The sequence below is a fragment of the Anomalospiza imberbis genome, chromosome 3, assembly GCF_031753505.1.
Source record: "Anomalospiza imberbis isolate Cuckoo-Finch-1a 21T00152 chromosome 3, ASM3175350v1, whole genome shotgun sequence".
Classification (NCBI taxonomy): Eukaryota; Metazoa; Chordata; class Aves; order Passeriformes; family Viduidae; genus Anomalospiza; species Anomalospiza imberbis.
In genome coordinates, this window is record NC_089683.1 from 4,918,430 (window position 1) to 4,935,260 (window position 16,831).

General features: G+C 40.5%; 1 protein-coding gene across 3 annotated transcripts in view; it reads right to left on the bottom strand.

Annotated features, from left to right (window-relative positions):
• Positions 1-16,831, bottom strand: part of TFAP2D (transcription factor AP-2 delta) — a 48,576-nt gene that overhangs the window by 22,173 nt on the left and 9,572 nt on the right. For all 3 annotated transcript variants that reach the window (XM_068183220.1, XM_068183221.1, XM_068183219.1), the window contains 2 exons: positions 9,128-9,293; positions 6,277-6,395 (listed from right to left, as the gene is read on the bottom strand). In XM_068183220.1, the coding sequence (XP_068039321.1) occupies positions 6,277-6,395; positions 9,128-9,293 (285 nt within the window). The remainder of the gene's footprint in view (positions 1-6,276; positions 6,396-9,127; positions 9,294-16,831) is intronic.

Sequence of the window (16,831 nt, forward strand, 5' to 3'; positions counted from 1 at the left end):
TTTCAGTTTTCTTTTTTTTTTTCAGAGTTGTGTGTTTGATTTCCAACAGGAGAAGTGGCATTGGACTCTGGCTCTTTGAAGTTCAAAAGGTTGATGCTGTCAGGAGGGATACAGGACATGCAACTCCTCGCTTTGAGAATATCTGCAGTGGAATTAATCAGATTAAATGTCAATATTGATGTCTGACTTAATACTTTTAAGTCAATGGAGACAAAGTAGCACTTGAAGCATGTATCATCCAATACTAGAGTAGAAGGCAAAAGGGAATCAGAGGAATTATGGAAAGTCTAGATTAGAACTCAGGAAATCACCTTCTGGTGACAGCATCGCCTTAGATGAGGTTATTCAAGGCTTTTCCAAGCCAAGACTTGAATGTTTCCAGCTATGGAAATTCCACAGCTGTTCTGAGCAACATAATAAAATGTTTAATTATTAATTTAACTTCATTTAATCATTAAATTAAATCATTAAACCCAGAAGTGCTGATTTCTCCCTGTTTACTATGATCTGATATGAGAAGGTGCAACTGCAATGAAGATGGGGAGATGAATCCCATCCTCAGCAAGGCTTGGTTAAGCCAAGGAAGAGGAGAAGTTCCATGGAAACAGTGGTACTGTGCCAGGGACAGTATGAGGAATCAGAAACTGCATGCACTGACCTCTACTTCAACTCCATTCTCTCCCTTTTGAGATATTATTGTCCCCCCTTCTACCACGGGAATTTTCATGGAAAAACACCTTTCGATTCCACAAGAAATTGCTTTACTGTATGTTTATCTGCCCCAGTTTATTCAGGTACTGACAAAATCCATGCACCACTCCCAGGCAATCTGTTTGCTGATACCAGCCAGCTACAACCTCTGCAGCTGTAACCAACTTTACAGCAAAAATTGAAGATTATAGTCAAAATCATCTGCTTTCTTTGGATTTTTTAAAAACATGATTTCCCGTATTCCTAAAAAGAATGAAGACATTAACAAGCAGTCAGTATCTCTGAGCTGAAAGGAGAAACAGTTTCCACTTACTTTGCAGCTTCTAGAAAAGTAAAATAATTTTCAGTGAAAACAAAATGTATTTCAGTGATAACTTAACAGAGAATCAGAATGAAAAGGTATAGAGCTGACTGATTGCTTTGTACTTCAAACATCTATCCCAGACTTCTTCATGGGTGAGAAAGGGTTCAAATTTAAGCCACAGCTTTTACATTTCTGTAGAGTAGTTTCAAAATGTCTATTTCAGATATGCTTTTAATCTTCCTTAAATAATGACTTACAGAGTAAATCTATTTCAGAAGAGCACCAGGTTTTTCTTTATAACTAAATTCTGTTATAATACTTTATAGGTTTTTCTTCATTCCAGCATGGAAAGAAAATAAAAGTCAAACCCTTTGAAGCTGTCATCGGGTGAAATTGCACTTCTCCAGACAGCTTCAGCATGGTCCCAGTCAGTCCCAGTAACAAGGAATATAGATAGCAAAGAATTTAAACATTTAGCCTTTGAAAAGGTCTTGGTTTCTTCAAGAGAGCAGAGGTATTTGTGTTGTAATGTAGGCATTCATTTAACACAATCAACAACTAAGTGACTGAAATGTGAATGTATCCACTTACTGTTAGAAAAAAGGGAATGAAAATGTGAATTGTCATTCAAATTCATATTTACAAAGATGGTTCATATTATTTGTTAGAGCTGAGAAAATTGTACTAAACTATTCTGATAATCTGAGAAAATTAGACAAAAGTATAAAACCTGTCTGGAGCTGGGATTGTGATTGTGATATAAAACCATTTGAGAAATAGAAAAAAAATTACTTGTCTCTTCATGGATATAGATTGGTTAAAATGTAGATACAAATGTAATTACTGTTTTTCATGAAGTAATAATTAAAATACTTTAAATTAAAATTGAAAATATTTTCTGCTGGAAATGGAAAGCTCACTTATACTAAAAATGCATGTTAGAGCTATGCATATTTATTCATATAAGCATGCATTTACTATAAGGAGTAGGCATCCTGAATTATAACTACAAATTCTAAATTAAAATAAAAATTTGGACTTCAGAACACTCTGCAAAGCATAAGTTCTCCTATCCCATTGTTAAGCAAAGATGTAATTTTAGACCAGGACCAAATGATGATTTGATATTTAGAAGTGTATTGTGATATACGTATTTTTTTCTGAGTAGATGTCCCTTTGATTACTGTACAGTAGGATTAAGTCTGCTTGGTGGGGGAAAGTAGTTTATACAAAATGTCATAGAATATGTTTTTTCTTTTTCTACAGCATAATTCAGACAAACATTTACCTTGGGAGAGAATGTGTAAATTTTGGAAATGTGGATGAACTGGCCTTTTTTCTTTTACCTTAGATTTCCCATCTTCTGCCTAATTGTTATTTACATCAGGGTAGGAATCATGATAAAGGTAGAAACCACTAAATCCCCTGACTTTTCTAGTTCCTTGTCTTGTTTCAATCTAAACTCAACCTAAAATCCAATTTCCCCATGTGTGACACCCCCAGCTCTTTCCTCCTGCCGAGATAAAGAACAGATGTTGGGAATCTTGGACTCTCCTTAAACCCAGCTCTGCAGCTCCTGGCAGCGCTGCCTCTGCTCTGCAGTTTGACAATTGGCCAGAGAGCTTTGCAAGATGGAAAAGGACAAGTGCTGGAGCAGAATTGACAGGGACAGCTCTGGAAAGCCTCGGTGGGGAGAGCAGCACCTCGAAAGGTTTCTGTGGGCAGGTGCAAGGAGCGGCGTGAGGGTCCCCCGGGGCCAGCAAGAGTGAGAGCTGCTCCTATGCGGAGTGAAGGCAGGAGCCGTGTCCCCAGGAGAGGACACTCGGCATCTGAACCTCCCACTCTCTCCTCGGCTGTGCCTCCTCCGGATGCTCTACCCAGCAGAAATGTTACTCAGGGGGAGGAGGGACAGGCGGGAGGTGGAAGGAAAGTTTATTCTATTTGTAGGGTGAGAAGGGAGGAGGAACAAGTGGAAGGATATTTAAACAAAGGCTGGTGGGGGAGAAGTGTGATAGTTGAGAGCACGATGAAAAAAGAAATCACTGACCTATTTTTCTCAAGAGTTTTGGTCCCCAGATGATGAATGTCATTAATTCTGTGTCTAGGAAATTTAGTGTCTTAATCAGGTTTGACAGAAAAACAAACTCTAGAGTTTTTTATTAGTTTTTTGTTTTTTTTTTTTTTTATCTGATGGTTTAAAATTCATTCATGCACTGCTTTAACCTGCATCTGCAATCACATTTATGTTTTGTAAGTGACCCATTCAAACAGAAGGGGACACATCCCCTCTTTTCACCTCCTTCCTTGCTCCCACTGGAGAAGCTTTTGTCTCTTTTGAGCCCACAGTAAAGTTTAGCCTTGGAAATACTAGTATTTACCCGAGGAGCCTTTATTTTACAGTTCATATGCTGGAATTTTCCTTTTGGAGATCATAAGAAAAATGACCTTTCCCTCCATCTAGTCCAAGCACTAGAGGGCATCCCTTGCCCGCAGGTTACACAAAGATGTGTCCCCAAACTGCTCAGGAGAGTCCTGCAACACTGACTTCACCCTCCCTGTCAACCTTTCTACTCGTTGTGCTGATTTATGTGCATGACAAAAAGAACAGAACTGATCTGTCAAGCAATTCTTATTTTGGACCGCAGATGTCCCTACCAAAGACTCTCTAAAAGATGAGACCTGATCAAGCCAGCAGTAAGCATCCTGCAGCAGAGCAGAACTCCAAAGAGAAAAAAACTTTGCAGAAAACAGGAGGCCACAGAATAATTTTCATAAAATCTGGACCTTCATGTGACAGCCACAGCACAGAAATAAATTTCAGTTCCTCCTTGAGCTTAACAGACTCCCCAAAACTCAATGATTTCAGTATGTTTTAGAGGAAGAGAAGTATGATTCATGCCAGAGATTTTTGACTTGGTTTTGGTCAATAATGCAAAAAAATTTGCCTTATCTTGTATCACATAGATATTCAAGAGGTTGGGCATGCTTTTACCTTAAAGAGATATTAAAAACTCAATATATTGAAGACTATGAGGACCTTTAGTAACAATAAATTTAGAACCATCTAAAGAAGTCAAGAGTGGCACAATCCTGGGTTCCTATGAGGTGTACACAAAGTGTACCCGATATTTTTGAGATTTAAATAAATAAAACTAACAAATTATTATTTCAATTTCTGTATTGCTATCACACAGAAAAAGCTCATGTTGCCTTCTCTCTGGATTCTCTAAACCACAGAATAAGCCTGTGTCCTTTCATTTCTGACTCCTCCAGCAGCAGGAACCATTGAAGGATGGTTTTCCTTGAAGAAATTGTGCTGCAAGTTAGTTCCACCTGTAAGGAATATCTGCATGTCCAAAGTGAGAACAACTGAATTCACCAAGAATTCAATGAGCATCTCCAAGTTTGACCTGGAATTGGTTACACAGACAGGAAATGAGCTTCACTTAGTTTTCTGATGGAATGTTAACACAGTGGTGCCATTCCCAAAAATTCCATGGGATAAAATTCACTATTAGCATATCCAGACAAAAAGTTCTCTGCCAAAGTGAGCTCAGGCACATCAGTATTTATCTTTAGGACTCACAGCAAGGCAGTCCAAGAACAGAAGCCACACCATAGGTTTGATAGCAGGTTTGTTACTGGCTTTGAATAAAGGCAGGGAGGTGGGCACAGCTGCATTTCTGGGAAGCAGGAATTTCACCCTGGCTTACAGTAAAGGTTCTCAGCCACCAGCCCCAGGCCAGCAGTTGTCAGAAAAGTATCTCTCTCGCACTCTCTTCTGATGAATGAATATCTGGTCACATAGAATCCCAGAACCGTGGAATGGTCTGAGTTGGAAGAAACCTTGAAGATCAACCAGCTCCACACCCTGCCATGGGCAGGGACACCTTCCACTATCCCAGCTTGCTCCAAGTCCTGTCCAGCCTGGCCTTGGACACTTCCAGGGATCCAGGGGCAGGCATAGCTTCTCTGGGCATCCTGTGCCAGGGCCTCACCACCCTCACAGGCAAGAATTTCTTCCTAATTTCAGATTTCAGCTTAAAGCCATTGCTCTGTTTACTAATAAAACCCAGCTGTGTTTATTCTGCCCTGACCTGAGATGCCTGAAGGTGGGAACAGCCCTTGCTCCTCTAACTTGTTACATTTTCTAAGACTGTAACTCCATGAGAGCTTCCTATTGCAAGCAGATGTGATATGGACACACCTGTATTTCCGAGCAGCCCCACTGAACTTCCCTGTGCCCAGTGACCCCTGAAAATCTCAGTCCCTTTTCATAGATGCTGACAACCTCCAGTGTTGAGGATTCAATGCTATTTCTGCCTTGAAGACTCTCCATCCTTTGGGATAATAAAAAACTCACAAAGTCCTGAGCAAGCTTTTCTAATTGACCCTGCTTGGAGCAGGAGGATTGGCCTAGGAGTTCACCAGAAGTGTCTTCCAGCCTCAATCCTTCTCTAATTCTGTAATTCTCTGATAATACGTGCTGAGACCTCAGCCTACTTGCCTAGATCTGTATGGGCATTTCAGGCTATGATTGTAGAAGGTATTGACCTTTAGGATGAGCTGAGTTCTCTCAGCATCAAGGAGGAGGGATCTGAAATTCCCAGAGCCGCATCTCACAGCCAAACAACAAACTGGGTACTTAGTGGATTCACCCAGAACAGAAGAGATGCAGGTAGAGTTTCTTCCCTTTGCCTGAGGGGTTTGAACCTGCATCTCCCAGCTGAAGGTTTGAAGAACCTGGCAGTATTTGGTGAATGATATTTAAACAACAAATAAAGGCCAAGAAAGAATCTCCTGAGCCTGTCTAGATATTATCTGAAAGCAGATTTCATTCATTTATGTGTGTGGGGAAAAGGCTTGTCTAAATATTATGCTTTCTTATGGGAGAAAAAAAAAATCATCACATTTTTGGACCAGCTCCAGGAAATTCATAAGTTAAAAAAAAAAGGAGGATAAACAAACCTACTTACAGAGTTAGTATAAGACATTCATCTCTCTCACAAGAACACTCAGAACATTGATTTGTAAGCAGAAATCAATGCTGAGGAAACTGCAGGACCAAGACACTTGCTAGGAGCCAAGATATCTAAGTGTAAACTTCCATTCTGTCACTCACTCTTTCTGTGGTTTTAGGCAAGTCAGGTCTCTTTATACAAAATACAGATCATGGAATTTAACCCTATGGCTGAAAGGGGTTGCATGCCATGAAACATTTTAATTATAGTTATATTATATTGCAATATTAGTGACCCTACCTTCTACCAGGGAAGTCAGGAGTGTGACATTTGCTGCTTTTCTTCTTCCTGCAGGCAAATTTAATCCAAGTCTGTCTAATTTTTCTCGCAAGCAGCGTCCTCCGTTCTTGGATTTTGCTCTGTCATGAGAGAACAGCAGGAAAGAGAGATATTTGTCATTATTCTGCACCTTTCCCCCATGTTAATATAAGCCTAGAAATTGTACACGCTTCATTAACGAATATGTGAGGTAATGCCTGCAGTAGTGACATCCATGGGAAAAATTTCAGAGCTGTATTCCTAATTTCCTGCTCGCTCTAGGTGATTCTTTAACATTGACTCTTTGGCAGAATTAGAGGTTTTGGTGCCTGTCATGGGGGCATCAGATCTTCAGGCAGTTTCCACCTAGTGAGCCCAGTGTCCTGATTTGGGCATGGCACCTGAGTTACAGTGACTAAATGTAACCCAGTTACAAATTGACAGTGTAAACACTTATATCTGATTTAGCCAAGCCAGGCTCCAAATACAAATTAGAGAGAAAACATGACTCTCTAGAATTAGATTAAACAGATATCCACAATGAGTGAACTTTACAGAACTGGCTTGTCTGGCTATTACAGGAAGCCAGATAGCTACTTAAATGCAGATGTCTATGTGGAAACCAGCTCTAACTATCCCTCTATAATTTATGTAGAGATCTGGGTATTTAGAAATGTTGTCTATAAAGCCTAAAACTCACAAGTAAGAAGGCCAAGGGAATAGGAATTGCTGAAGCTAAAATCTCAACCGTCATAGGCTAACTGTGCCCCTATACCAAACACCTACATCCCACTCTTCTCACGAAATAGGTCCTGGTGTGTCCCAGCTCCTTTTCTTCAGCATCTCAGTGTTTGAGGCATTTCAGACAAATCCACTTATGCAGCAGATGTAGGTTCAAATTCTTCCTCAGCCTGAGGGAATTTTAACCTATATCTTTCAAACAGGTGCAGCAGTCAGCTGACAGCAAATAACCAAAGTTAAAATGCTTAAACAATTAATGAAAAAGTGACTGGAACCCTGATACCTCCCATGCCAAATGAATGACCTGTCCATTCATTAGATAAGAGTCTAGACCTTTGCTTTTTTGTACAAGAAATACATAATTAACCCCAAACAAGATTGAGGAGACCTCAGTTTAAAAAAGTAATCACTGAGTAGCAAAACCAATTAAATAAACATTTTGAGGTTCATGTTCAAGTTCCTTCAGGCAGAGGAAGAAACCAAACATGGAGTATTACCATTTGGATGTCTCTTTTTATGCATTAAAAAATACCACAACTTTGCCCAATTGTTTGCCAGGAAATATCTTCTGAAAAGAATTTTGTCTTTATTCAGAAGAATATTTTATTCCCCAAGCAAGCTATTTGGGAAAATACATAACCAGTGACTGCTGACAGGATGCAAAAACAAGCCTTTAAGGTCTCAGGAAAACAATCAATGAGATTTTGTTTTCCTACATTTTTCCTGGTCAAATACAGAGTGTTTGAGCCTGTTCCCTAGCAGTGAAATCCTCAGTTACAAACTGACCAAATCTGTTCCATTGCTCTCCCTGGTTCATAAAACTGAATTAGCATATCCAAAGTGCAGACAGGGAGGAGTCGCTGGCTTTTGCAAAGTCCTGAACCATGCCCAGGGTTAATTTGGGAGACGAGATATTTAGTCTGGGTCAAAAACCTGTGGGGATCATTCAAACATTTTAACAGAGAAGTGAGCCCCCACATTCAAGTCAATGCCCTTGAATCCATAATAACTTGCACTGTATTGATGCAATCTGTAGCATGAGTACTTAATATTAAAATTAGCTGAAGGTTTCTTCAGGATGAAACAAATAGAGGGGAAAATTTTGGTGAATGTAGATTTTGGATTCCAATGCCCATAGAGGCAGTTGAATGAGATTTATGCCTTGAAAACAATTTATGGTCTATAGTAATTTTTCTCCAAGATGTCTCAAGACAGCTCTGGAGTGCCTGCATGTCTCAGGCTGGTTAAAATGACTTTGAGTATAAGCACAAGGATCAGTGTGGCCATCAGTGCCAGCAGTGAAATAGCCGATGACTTTCCAGCTAGTTTTGATCAAAGGGTGTTCAAGCAGCTGATGCCATCTGAGCTGACGCCTCAGGGACACCGTGACTTAGATATGCCTGGCTGAATTATAGTTGCCTCCTACTTTGCTTCTTGCAATGTGAGGCACAGTCTGCCCCTTTCCTTCTTTCTGCTCCTGCTTGCTCTCTGCAGGTGTCTGCTCTGGTCAGTGAAGGGTCAGAGGCAAAACTTTACCTAATTATTTGCTTCTCCCCCAATATCTCACAAGGAGAAAAATCGAACTAGTTTATTCTTTTTTTGTGCTCAAAAAAATATGCAGAGAAAGGAAGAAAAAGGCATCTCTACACCTCGGTTTTTTTTGTTTTGTTTTTTGTTTGGTTTTTTTTTTTTTTTGTTTTTTTTTTTTGTTGAGTGAGGGCTGTAACTATTGTAAAATTATTTGCTTTAAGACTGTTTCTCAGCAAGAATTTAGATTTCTAGGTCTGGTGAAATTTTCCACAATTTCAATTTCCCTTTTTTTTTCCTCAAAATAAATCAAAGCAACATCTATCCACATCTGATGAGTAACTGAACAGAGGAGTTATAAAAAAAATCAGTTTGATGAAAAATGTAAACTTGCTAATTTACTGAAAATTCCCCAGTGCTCCCTCCTCATCCATCCCCTTTTTTCATCTCAAGTGCAACCACTATCCAAGTAGGGGGAAAAGAATAAAGCCTATCCGTTGAAAATAAAAAAAGTTACAGCAATTACAGCATTGTCTAGGAGTGGTTATCCTCACCTTCAACTTACCTTCTCAAAATACCTCCAAGGAGGGAGGCGTTGAGGCATTCTGGTGGTGAAAGGCGCCTCTTCACCTCTGCGATGGTCACTTTGTACTTGGAAGTGGAGCTGAGCAGAGACAAGCGACCAGGAACGGAGCAGAACAGGTCGGTGGGGTTGACAACACAGGTGCCACCTACAAAAAAAGGAAATATTAAAGTGAGGGAAACCTCCTCTTCTGTGTTTTGACAAACTCAACCATGAAGAACAATTCTGTGGTTCTCTTGTGGTTGGTTTTGCTTGGGTTTGATTTTTCTTAGGGCATGTGTAATGTGGCTTTCTGTAATATTATTTTTGAGAAGAATGAATGTGTTGGAATTTCAGTGTGGGAACAGTGAATTATTAGAGCTCATAAGATTTACAGTCAAAATACCTTGTTATGGTTATTTGATATCATTTGATTTCACACTCTGGAAAAATTACTGAATATCACTAAGATATCTCCAATCTAGTATGATTAAAAAATAAGATGGAAACCTCACTCACAATTTTTAAAAAACACAGTTTGTGAAAATATTGGGATGTTGGTTCTAATGAGAAATGTTAAATTTAACTCTCATAGCAGTATTTAGGATTACAAAGATGCAAGAACACTGTGGATGTGCAGTGATTTGCAGCAAGAACAGCTTTCCACACCTTTGAACTCATAAATTCCTTCCAAAGTTAGGTCAAATCCTCAGCTGATATTAACGATTGAAATCTGTTGAGCTACATCAGTTTATCTCAGGTTAGCTCTGCAATTGTTTATTTTTTGAGAGTGGCAATTACTTGGCCTCGGTCTAAAACTGCTGAATGATCACCAAATCTTTCAGTCAAGACTGTGATCAATAACTCCTCAGGCAAAACTGAGCTTTTAACTTAAAGTTAGTATGAGACAGAGAAAGAGAGAAAACTTTCTCTTCAACCGATCCAAGAGAGTAGAATAAACTCCCAGGGAAAAAAAAGAAATAATCTTAAGGACTAACACATATTTTATCACCAAGCACAGAACGCTTTTCTTTGACCTGCCTTCTCCAACCTGACTACAACAAAAAAAATCTGTGGAAGAAATAAACCTTACCACTGCATGCACTGTTATTCCCTGAGGGAAAAATGAGAAAAAGAAGAATGAGCTGCGTATGACAGTGATACAAAATATCATATAATTCAATGCACTACTAGAAGGAGTTCAGATGGTTTATGTGAGGATGATGATGTGAAGACCTTCTTAGAGCAGAATTAATCTGTACTCATCACTCATGCTTAAAGGAAGCATACTGTATCTTTTAAAGTACCCTGCTAGTTTCTTTTCTCCTGTGAACACCTTAACCTTTTTTAACTATAAAAGCTCACTGCTGCGCTTAAAAATTTAAGTTTCTAACCTGAATTCTATAATGAGATTAGAATAGAATAGAATAGAATAGAATAGAATAGAATAGAATAGAATAGAATAGAATGACAATTAAAAGCTCACTTTAGGCAAGATTCTACACCTTTTTCTTTATCAACTTACACATGCAGCCCTCTTAAAATTAAGGTGACTCTGTTCCATTTCTCACAGAGACAGACTGAAGGATGAACCTTCATTAAATTCAGACTATTGCTTGCTTACATAAGGCAAACAGAATTTCTTTCCAAATATTTCAGCTCTTCAAGGTATCTTTAAACATTTGTGCTGACAGCAGCACCAGAAAAGAACATCTCTTGGTATCAATCCCAGATGGGTGAGATCCTGACTCAGTACAGCAGAGTATTTTATGACTTCTAATTATGTTCCAGGGCAGATATTAGTGTCCACTTCTTAGACAGGATATAGAGACAATTCATGCATCACCAAAATACAGGCACATCAAGGGCACTGATGCACATTTTTACACAGCTCAAAGCTACAATTAATGAGCTCATACGCTCAAACACAAAAATCTGGCGCCGCATGCCTGAAATAATTTTGGGTCTGTGTTGTTTTAGTGTGTTTGGGTTTTCTTTGGTAGATTTTCTTTTTTTTTTTTTCCAGAAACCTGTAAATATTTTCAAGCAACGTTTTCCAACTTCTGGTCTGTCAGGTACATTTGTGAAGAGCATTAACACTGAGTAGATCTGTTTGTTTGGCATCTGCCACACAATGCACATGCACACGTGTATATATATATACGTGTCAAGAAAACAGTAGCACTGTCTACATATTTATTTACTTCAATGAGTCTCTAGATTTTATAACGAGTGAGACTGTACTGAAATCAGTGTCATATTAAAGTTCATCTCCTTGCCAGGTTAAGCCAGTATGTGCACCCTTTATGCCAGATAAATAATTGTTCCTTTAATCCAAAAACCTGTTACCCTGCAGCTGCTCCTACCCTAACCAGAATTTACTGGAACACTTATTACTATTTAGTAGAAAGTTGCTTACAGTCTGAAATATTTTAAAATATCATGCTCAAGCAACGTGATCTAAACCAAAGCAATTCCAGGTAAGCCAGTTATGGGTTAAAAGTAAAAGAACTCAGCAAGTCTAGGTCATTTGCTTTCCAGAAACATTGGGAACAAGTAGCAAATTACAGGAAGGTAAAATCTATTGCATATAATTATTTCACTCTATTAATTATTCATTGACACAGGAACAGAGAGCAGTGTGGTGCCTTCTAGATGAAGATATGTCTTTGTCACAAGCTGTGTGCATTTTTGAAGGCATGAATTCCCTACCAAAAGCACCACCTTGGAAAGGAGATGGATGAAGTCCTGGTCTTTGCACCACGTGATAAACAGAAAAAGGCATAGAAGGCTGCTAGAAAAAGAGGACAAAGGAGAAGGGCAGCCACACAGGAAGATGAAGGATTAGGTTTCTTGTCAAACACAAGCTTCAGAGTATCCCTTCCTTCCTTCTGATGATGTGTTAGAGTGATTTTGCAAAGCAGCTTAACATGAAGACCACAAGATATGTTTTAAGGTGAACTAAACAGCAGTGGCAACAACCAGCTTTTTTTCCTGTCAACACAATGTGCTGCTGGAAAGTCAATCCTTGCTTAATTGTTGAGCCAACCTTGTCACAACAGAGTACTTGAGAGGTGGGATACTAAGATACCAGCAGAAGAAGCAGAAATAATGCCTCAAAACCAGAGTGGAAAAAATGTTTTTTGTGATAGTGATGCAGCCTGGAGATCCCTATTACTCTCAGCAGTTTTTGCTGGCTTTGGAAATCTTTACAGACTAACTTCTGATGCCAGGACATATAAGATGCCTCAGCTCATCAAATTAAGAGCCCCACATACAGGAACAGCAAAATAATTTGCCCACAAGTGTGCCTGAAGAAGGGAAAGCTATGGCCCTTGCACCCTGACTTGTTATCCGTGGCATTCATCCTACGGCAAATCCAGAAAATGGCAAAGGAGAGCAGGCAGACTGTGAGATAACTGGTGGAATCATCCAGCTGATTGCCTCAGCAATTTTGTGCTCTGAGTACCACGTGAAATGGGCCTGTGAGAGTTAAGAAGACTCTTTTTAGGACAAGTGTTTATTCCCATAGGGAAGTGATTACGTGGTCTGATCTGACTTCATCTGTTGCCATAAGATACTACTTTGGAGATGACTGCAAATGGTGATGGTTGTGCTCTTACAGCCAGAGGTCTGGAAACAGAGGCAGGACAAGATTTAGGCAAAGGGAGAATTATAATTTATATTGCAACTGATAGATTAGGAGGGAAAAAAGAAAGGAGGGAAGATTTCAGGCACTCCATCCTTTCTTTAAGGCTTCTCTATCATCCAACTCTATTCCATTATTTCTTTATTCATGACAGAGTTTTAGTCTCTGATCTGTCATCTTCATGTTGATTTCCATAAATATAATTGCTCACAAGATAAAAATGGGTGGGAAAGAGAGATGCTTTGTGCAGCTGATGTCATCTAGATGAGAGACCAAGGGCCCAAAACTGCTGTGTACTGAATCCCCAAATTACCTAAAGAGAATATATATAACCTGAGGTAGTTAAAGATCTTCCTGCTCATTGCAAAGGGTTGGACTAGATGTCCTTTAAAGGTCTCTTTCAACACAAAATATTCTATGATTCTAATCTATGATTATTTTCCAGTGGCCTGAGAGAGGAATGACAAAAGACTAAGTTTGTTTTACTAGTTTACTTTGGGGGCCCAATCCTTTTCCTTCTAACTGACTGGTTCATGCTCCACACAGTGTCCTCCTTCATGAGAACTCTGCTTTTGCTTTGTTTCCCAAGCCTAGAACAAACAAAAGTTAGGCTGTGTGGTACTGGAAAAGGTAGTCAGAGCAAACATGGGGACAGCATTTTCCCTCTCTTATTCCTGTCTCCACATCAAATAGCACACGTCGGTACAAAATGCCAGCACAAGTGATGATGGGTTGTGCAGATGACAGCAGGGAGAACAGAGTCATGCTCTAACCCACCTGCCTTGTCAACACAATGAAAATCCCAATAATGCACGTGGCGAGGACACTGGGTCTGTTTTGGTTGCAGGTTCCCTTTGTACAGATGAAGAGAACAATAGGGTGGCTGGAGTGTGGTGGTTTATTCTGATTTGGTTACTCGGGCACCTGCTGAAATGCAAGGCTCCTTTACACCATCAGAGTAAAGTATTTGTGCATCCTTTCATTATTAAAACCAACATTCTGAAATATTTTTTATACTTTTCATAAGCAATGTTTTTGTTTTTTCAGGAATGACAGGGACAAATGTCCATCAATGTCACTAGATGGTTTTTACACTTTAAATAGAATTTTTTTAAAAATATGTGTCTATAATTTTGTGTATCCTTACACTCTTCAAGGCCATATTTTATCTGTTAATTATAACAGCCACAATATGATAAGTGTTTTATATTCATTCAATACAACCTAGTCCCTTTCTCCAAGACATTCACCTGTAAATGTCATGCACCTATGTAAGGAAACATCATAATACACTGGTGACAACAGTGCAGAAGTGCTGCTTATTTTGTTTTTCAGGATATAGACGTTTGTGTACTTGTGTACATTATTAAGTATAAGCACACCTGAATGTCAACAGATTGATCTTATATAAAATATTAATAGCATGCTATGCTTTTTATTAGTCTGTTATTATATCTACAGGTGCTGTTTGTGGTATCCTCCAGTCTATAGTTTATTTTCTGCCCTGTGCTGAAATTTTGGCAAGTATAGAGTATAATTACAAAATAAAGACATTAGAATCTGTCTCTCCTTATCTTTCTTCCCTTATCATGTAACAAATGTGAGCGAGCAGTTATCAGCACAGATTTTTTCAGTACTGTCTAATCCCATTTTCAGTTCCAAAAGGTCTATAAGCAATTTAAAATATTCTCCAAATTATCCTCACATGACCCAGTCATTAACATCAGCAGCTAAATATTCAAAACTCTAAAACTAATCTACATTTGTCAGGAATAATAGAAAGTACTGCAATTTCTTTTTGTTTTTGGGGTTTTTTTCCCAGTTATTATTTTAGTTTCATTTAAGTTAACAAACTTTGTGTTATGTCAGTTGCCACATAAAACTGGCTCATGCCACGAACGCAAACAATTCAGAGATGTCCCTCACGACAACATTCATGCCAAGAAAACACAAACATGCCTGCATGCACAGAACATGAGGAATTTTAAAATATAAACCAAAAGATGCAGTAAGATTGAGGGTATCACCAGCAGTTTATAAGACCAGCCTCTTATCCACACCACAATTTTTGAGGATATTAAGAGCTGTAAGAGTGTTAAATGTAAGCAAGGTTTTAAAACAGGTTGGGATAAGTAAGGTGGAAAATAGAATAATATGAATAAGTGGGTTTGTTCCAGGAAACCAGCTTTAAAGATTGTATGAACGTGTAAAAATATCTCCTGCCCCCAGGACCAGCCCTCCATTATCGAGGGGTATCAGCATTGACACAGGAGAACTGCAACTCCCGGGCTGAAGGGTAAGATCCAAACCATACCCAAAAGAAAAGACATCTGCTTCATTCCTCTTTCCTATACACAAGGGAAATGTCTCTTCCCAATCTGTGCCACTGGCTTGGGAAAACCGCTGAGTGCTGCTGGAGAGTGCCCGCGCCCCTGTGCTGGTTCCTGCGGGACAAAGGCTTGGGCAGGCTGTGTGTGCTGTGGGGTGTGTGTGTGAAGGTGTGGCAAAGGTTTGAGGCTCTGCCCAATGTGCCCCATGAGTGGAGCAGAGCGAGTTGAAAGGGGAATCTGTCCCAGGAGCCGCTGGCTGGCTCTGTGTGTGTGTGTCCTGTACGTGTTGTGTGTTTGCTGCGTGCCCACTTATCGTGTACTCTTGCACACTTCACTCCCGGTGTGTGTGCCTGAGTTCGTGGGATTCCAGGGGCAGCTCTGCGTGGGGCACATCCCGTGTGTGCCTGGCTCCAAAATCTCTGCTAAGGCAGGCAAAGCTGGGACTGTGCAGATAATGACACCCCGCAGCTCGAAATGGAGCGAAGTGAGAGAGAAAATATAAAATACAACTTCTACCCCAGCAGGAATGGGGAGCAGCACAGAGTCCCAAAAAGAACGCAGCCCAGGGACTTTCCATGACCCTGCTGCCCACAGCCAGAAAATACACCTTTTGTAGGTCAGCAGGGAAAACAAACAAACGACCAAAAAAAAAAAAAAAAAAAAAAAAATCCTCTGGAAATAACCAAACCTCAAACAGACAAACAAAACCTCTCCAAAAAATCAAACAAAAATAAAACAAACCATCAAGAAAACAAACAAACAAAAAAAGCTCTCAAAACCCAGCCTGATCTCTTCGCCAAACTTCTGCCGAAGGTCTGGCCGCGGTCAGGAGCGGAGGAGCTCCGCTCCCTCCTGGCCCGTGCGAGTGCTCGGTGTCCGGGCAGAGCCCGTCAAACCCCCTCCATCCCCTTCCCCAGCCCCAAACTCCTGGCGAGCTGGAAGTCGCCGAATGATTTGGCTTTAGTCGGCTGGAGATTATCTCGGCTGGAGCCGCGAAAGCCATTAATTAAGCCAGCTATTTAGGATTTTTAATGCGATTTAAATTGGCCCTTGGAACAGAAAAGAAAAGAGAAAAGAAGAAGACAACAGCGCTAATGACAGCGCGTTAAGATCTGAACACAATGATGGGCTATTACAGGAGTCCCGAGGCTCTTGTAAGGTTCAGAAGAGCCGGAAAAAGGGAAGGAAGGGCCCAACAAAGGGAAGACAAGGAGGTGATCTGCCCTACCCTCGGTGGGCTCAAAGCTGGGCGCGGGGACAGAGTCCAGCTGCAGGGATGGATCCTAATCCGCACCGAGCCCCGCTCCAGCGCCTGGAGCTGCCGGCCGGGCTGGGAGACCTGGAGGGGACACGGCTGGGCTCTGGGGCGATGTGCTGGGAGCGGGTGGGGGTTCCTAGGCAATACCCGGGGAATAGAGGAGGGCAAGAGTGGTCAGGGAACTTCAGGCGGTTTGCCAGAACAAGGTGAAAGTGGATGTCTTGAAGGTCCTTTTCAACCTAAATTATTCTTTGGTTCTATGATTCTGTGTCCCAGGTACCCATTCCTTCACCCCGGGATACCTGGGGAGGTGGTAACACGCCAGCACCCCATTTCCCCCCCTTGGTTTCCACAAAGGGGAAGATTCTCCTGGAGCGAAGTGCAAAGCCCTCAGCCCCTGCCTTCACCCGCCCCCTCCAGCCTCCTGCCCAAAACCTCATCCCTAATGGCTGAGTCGTTAGGCGGTAGTT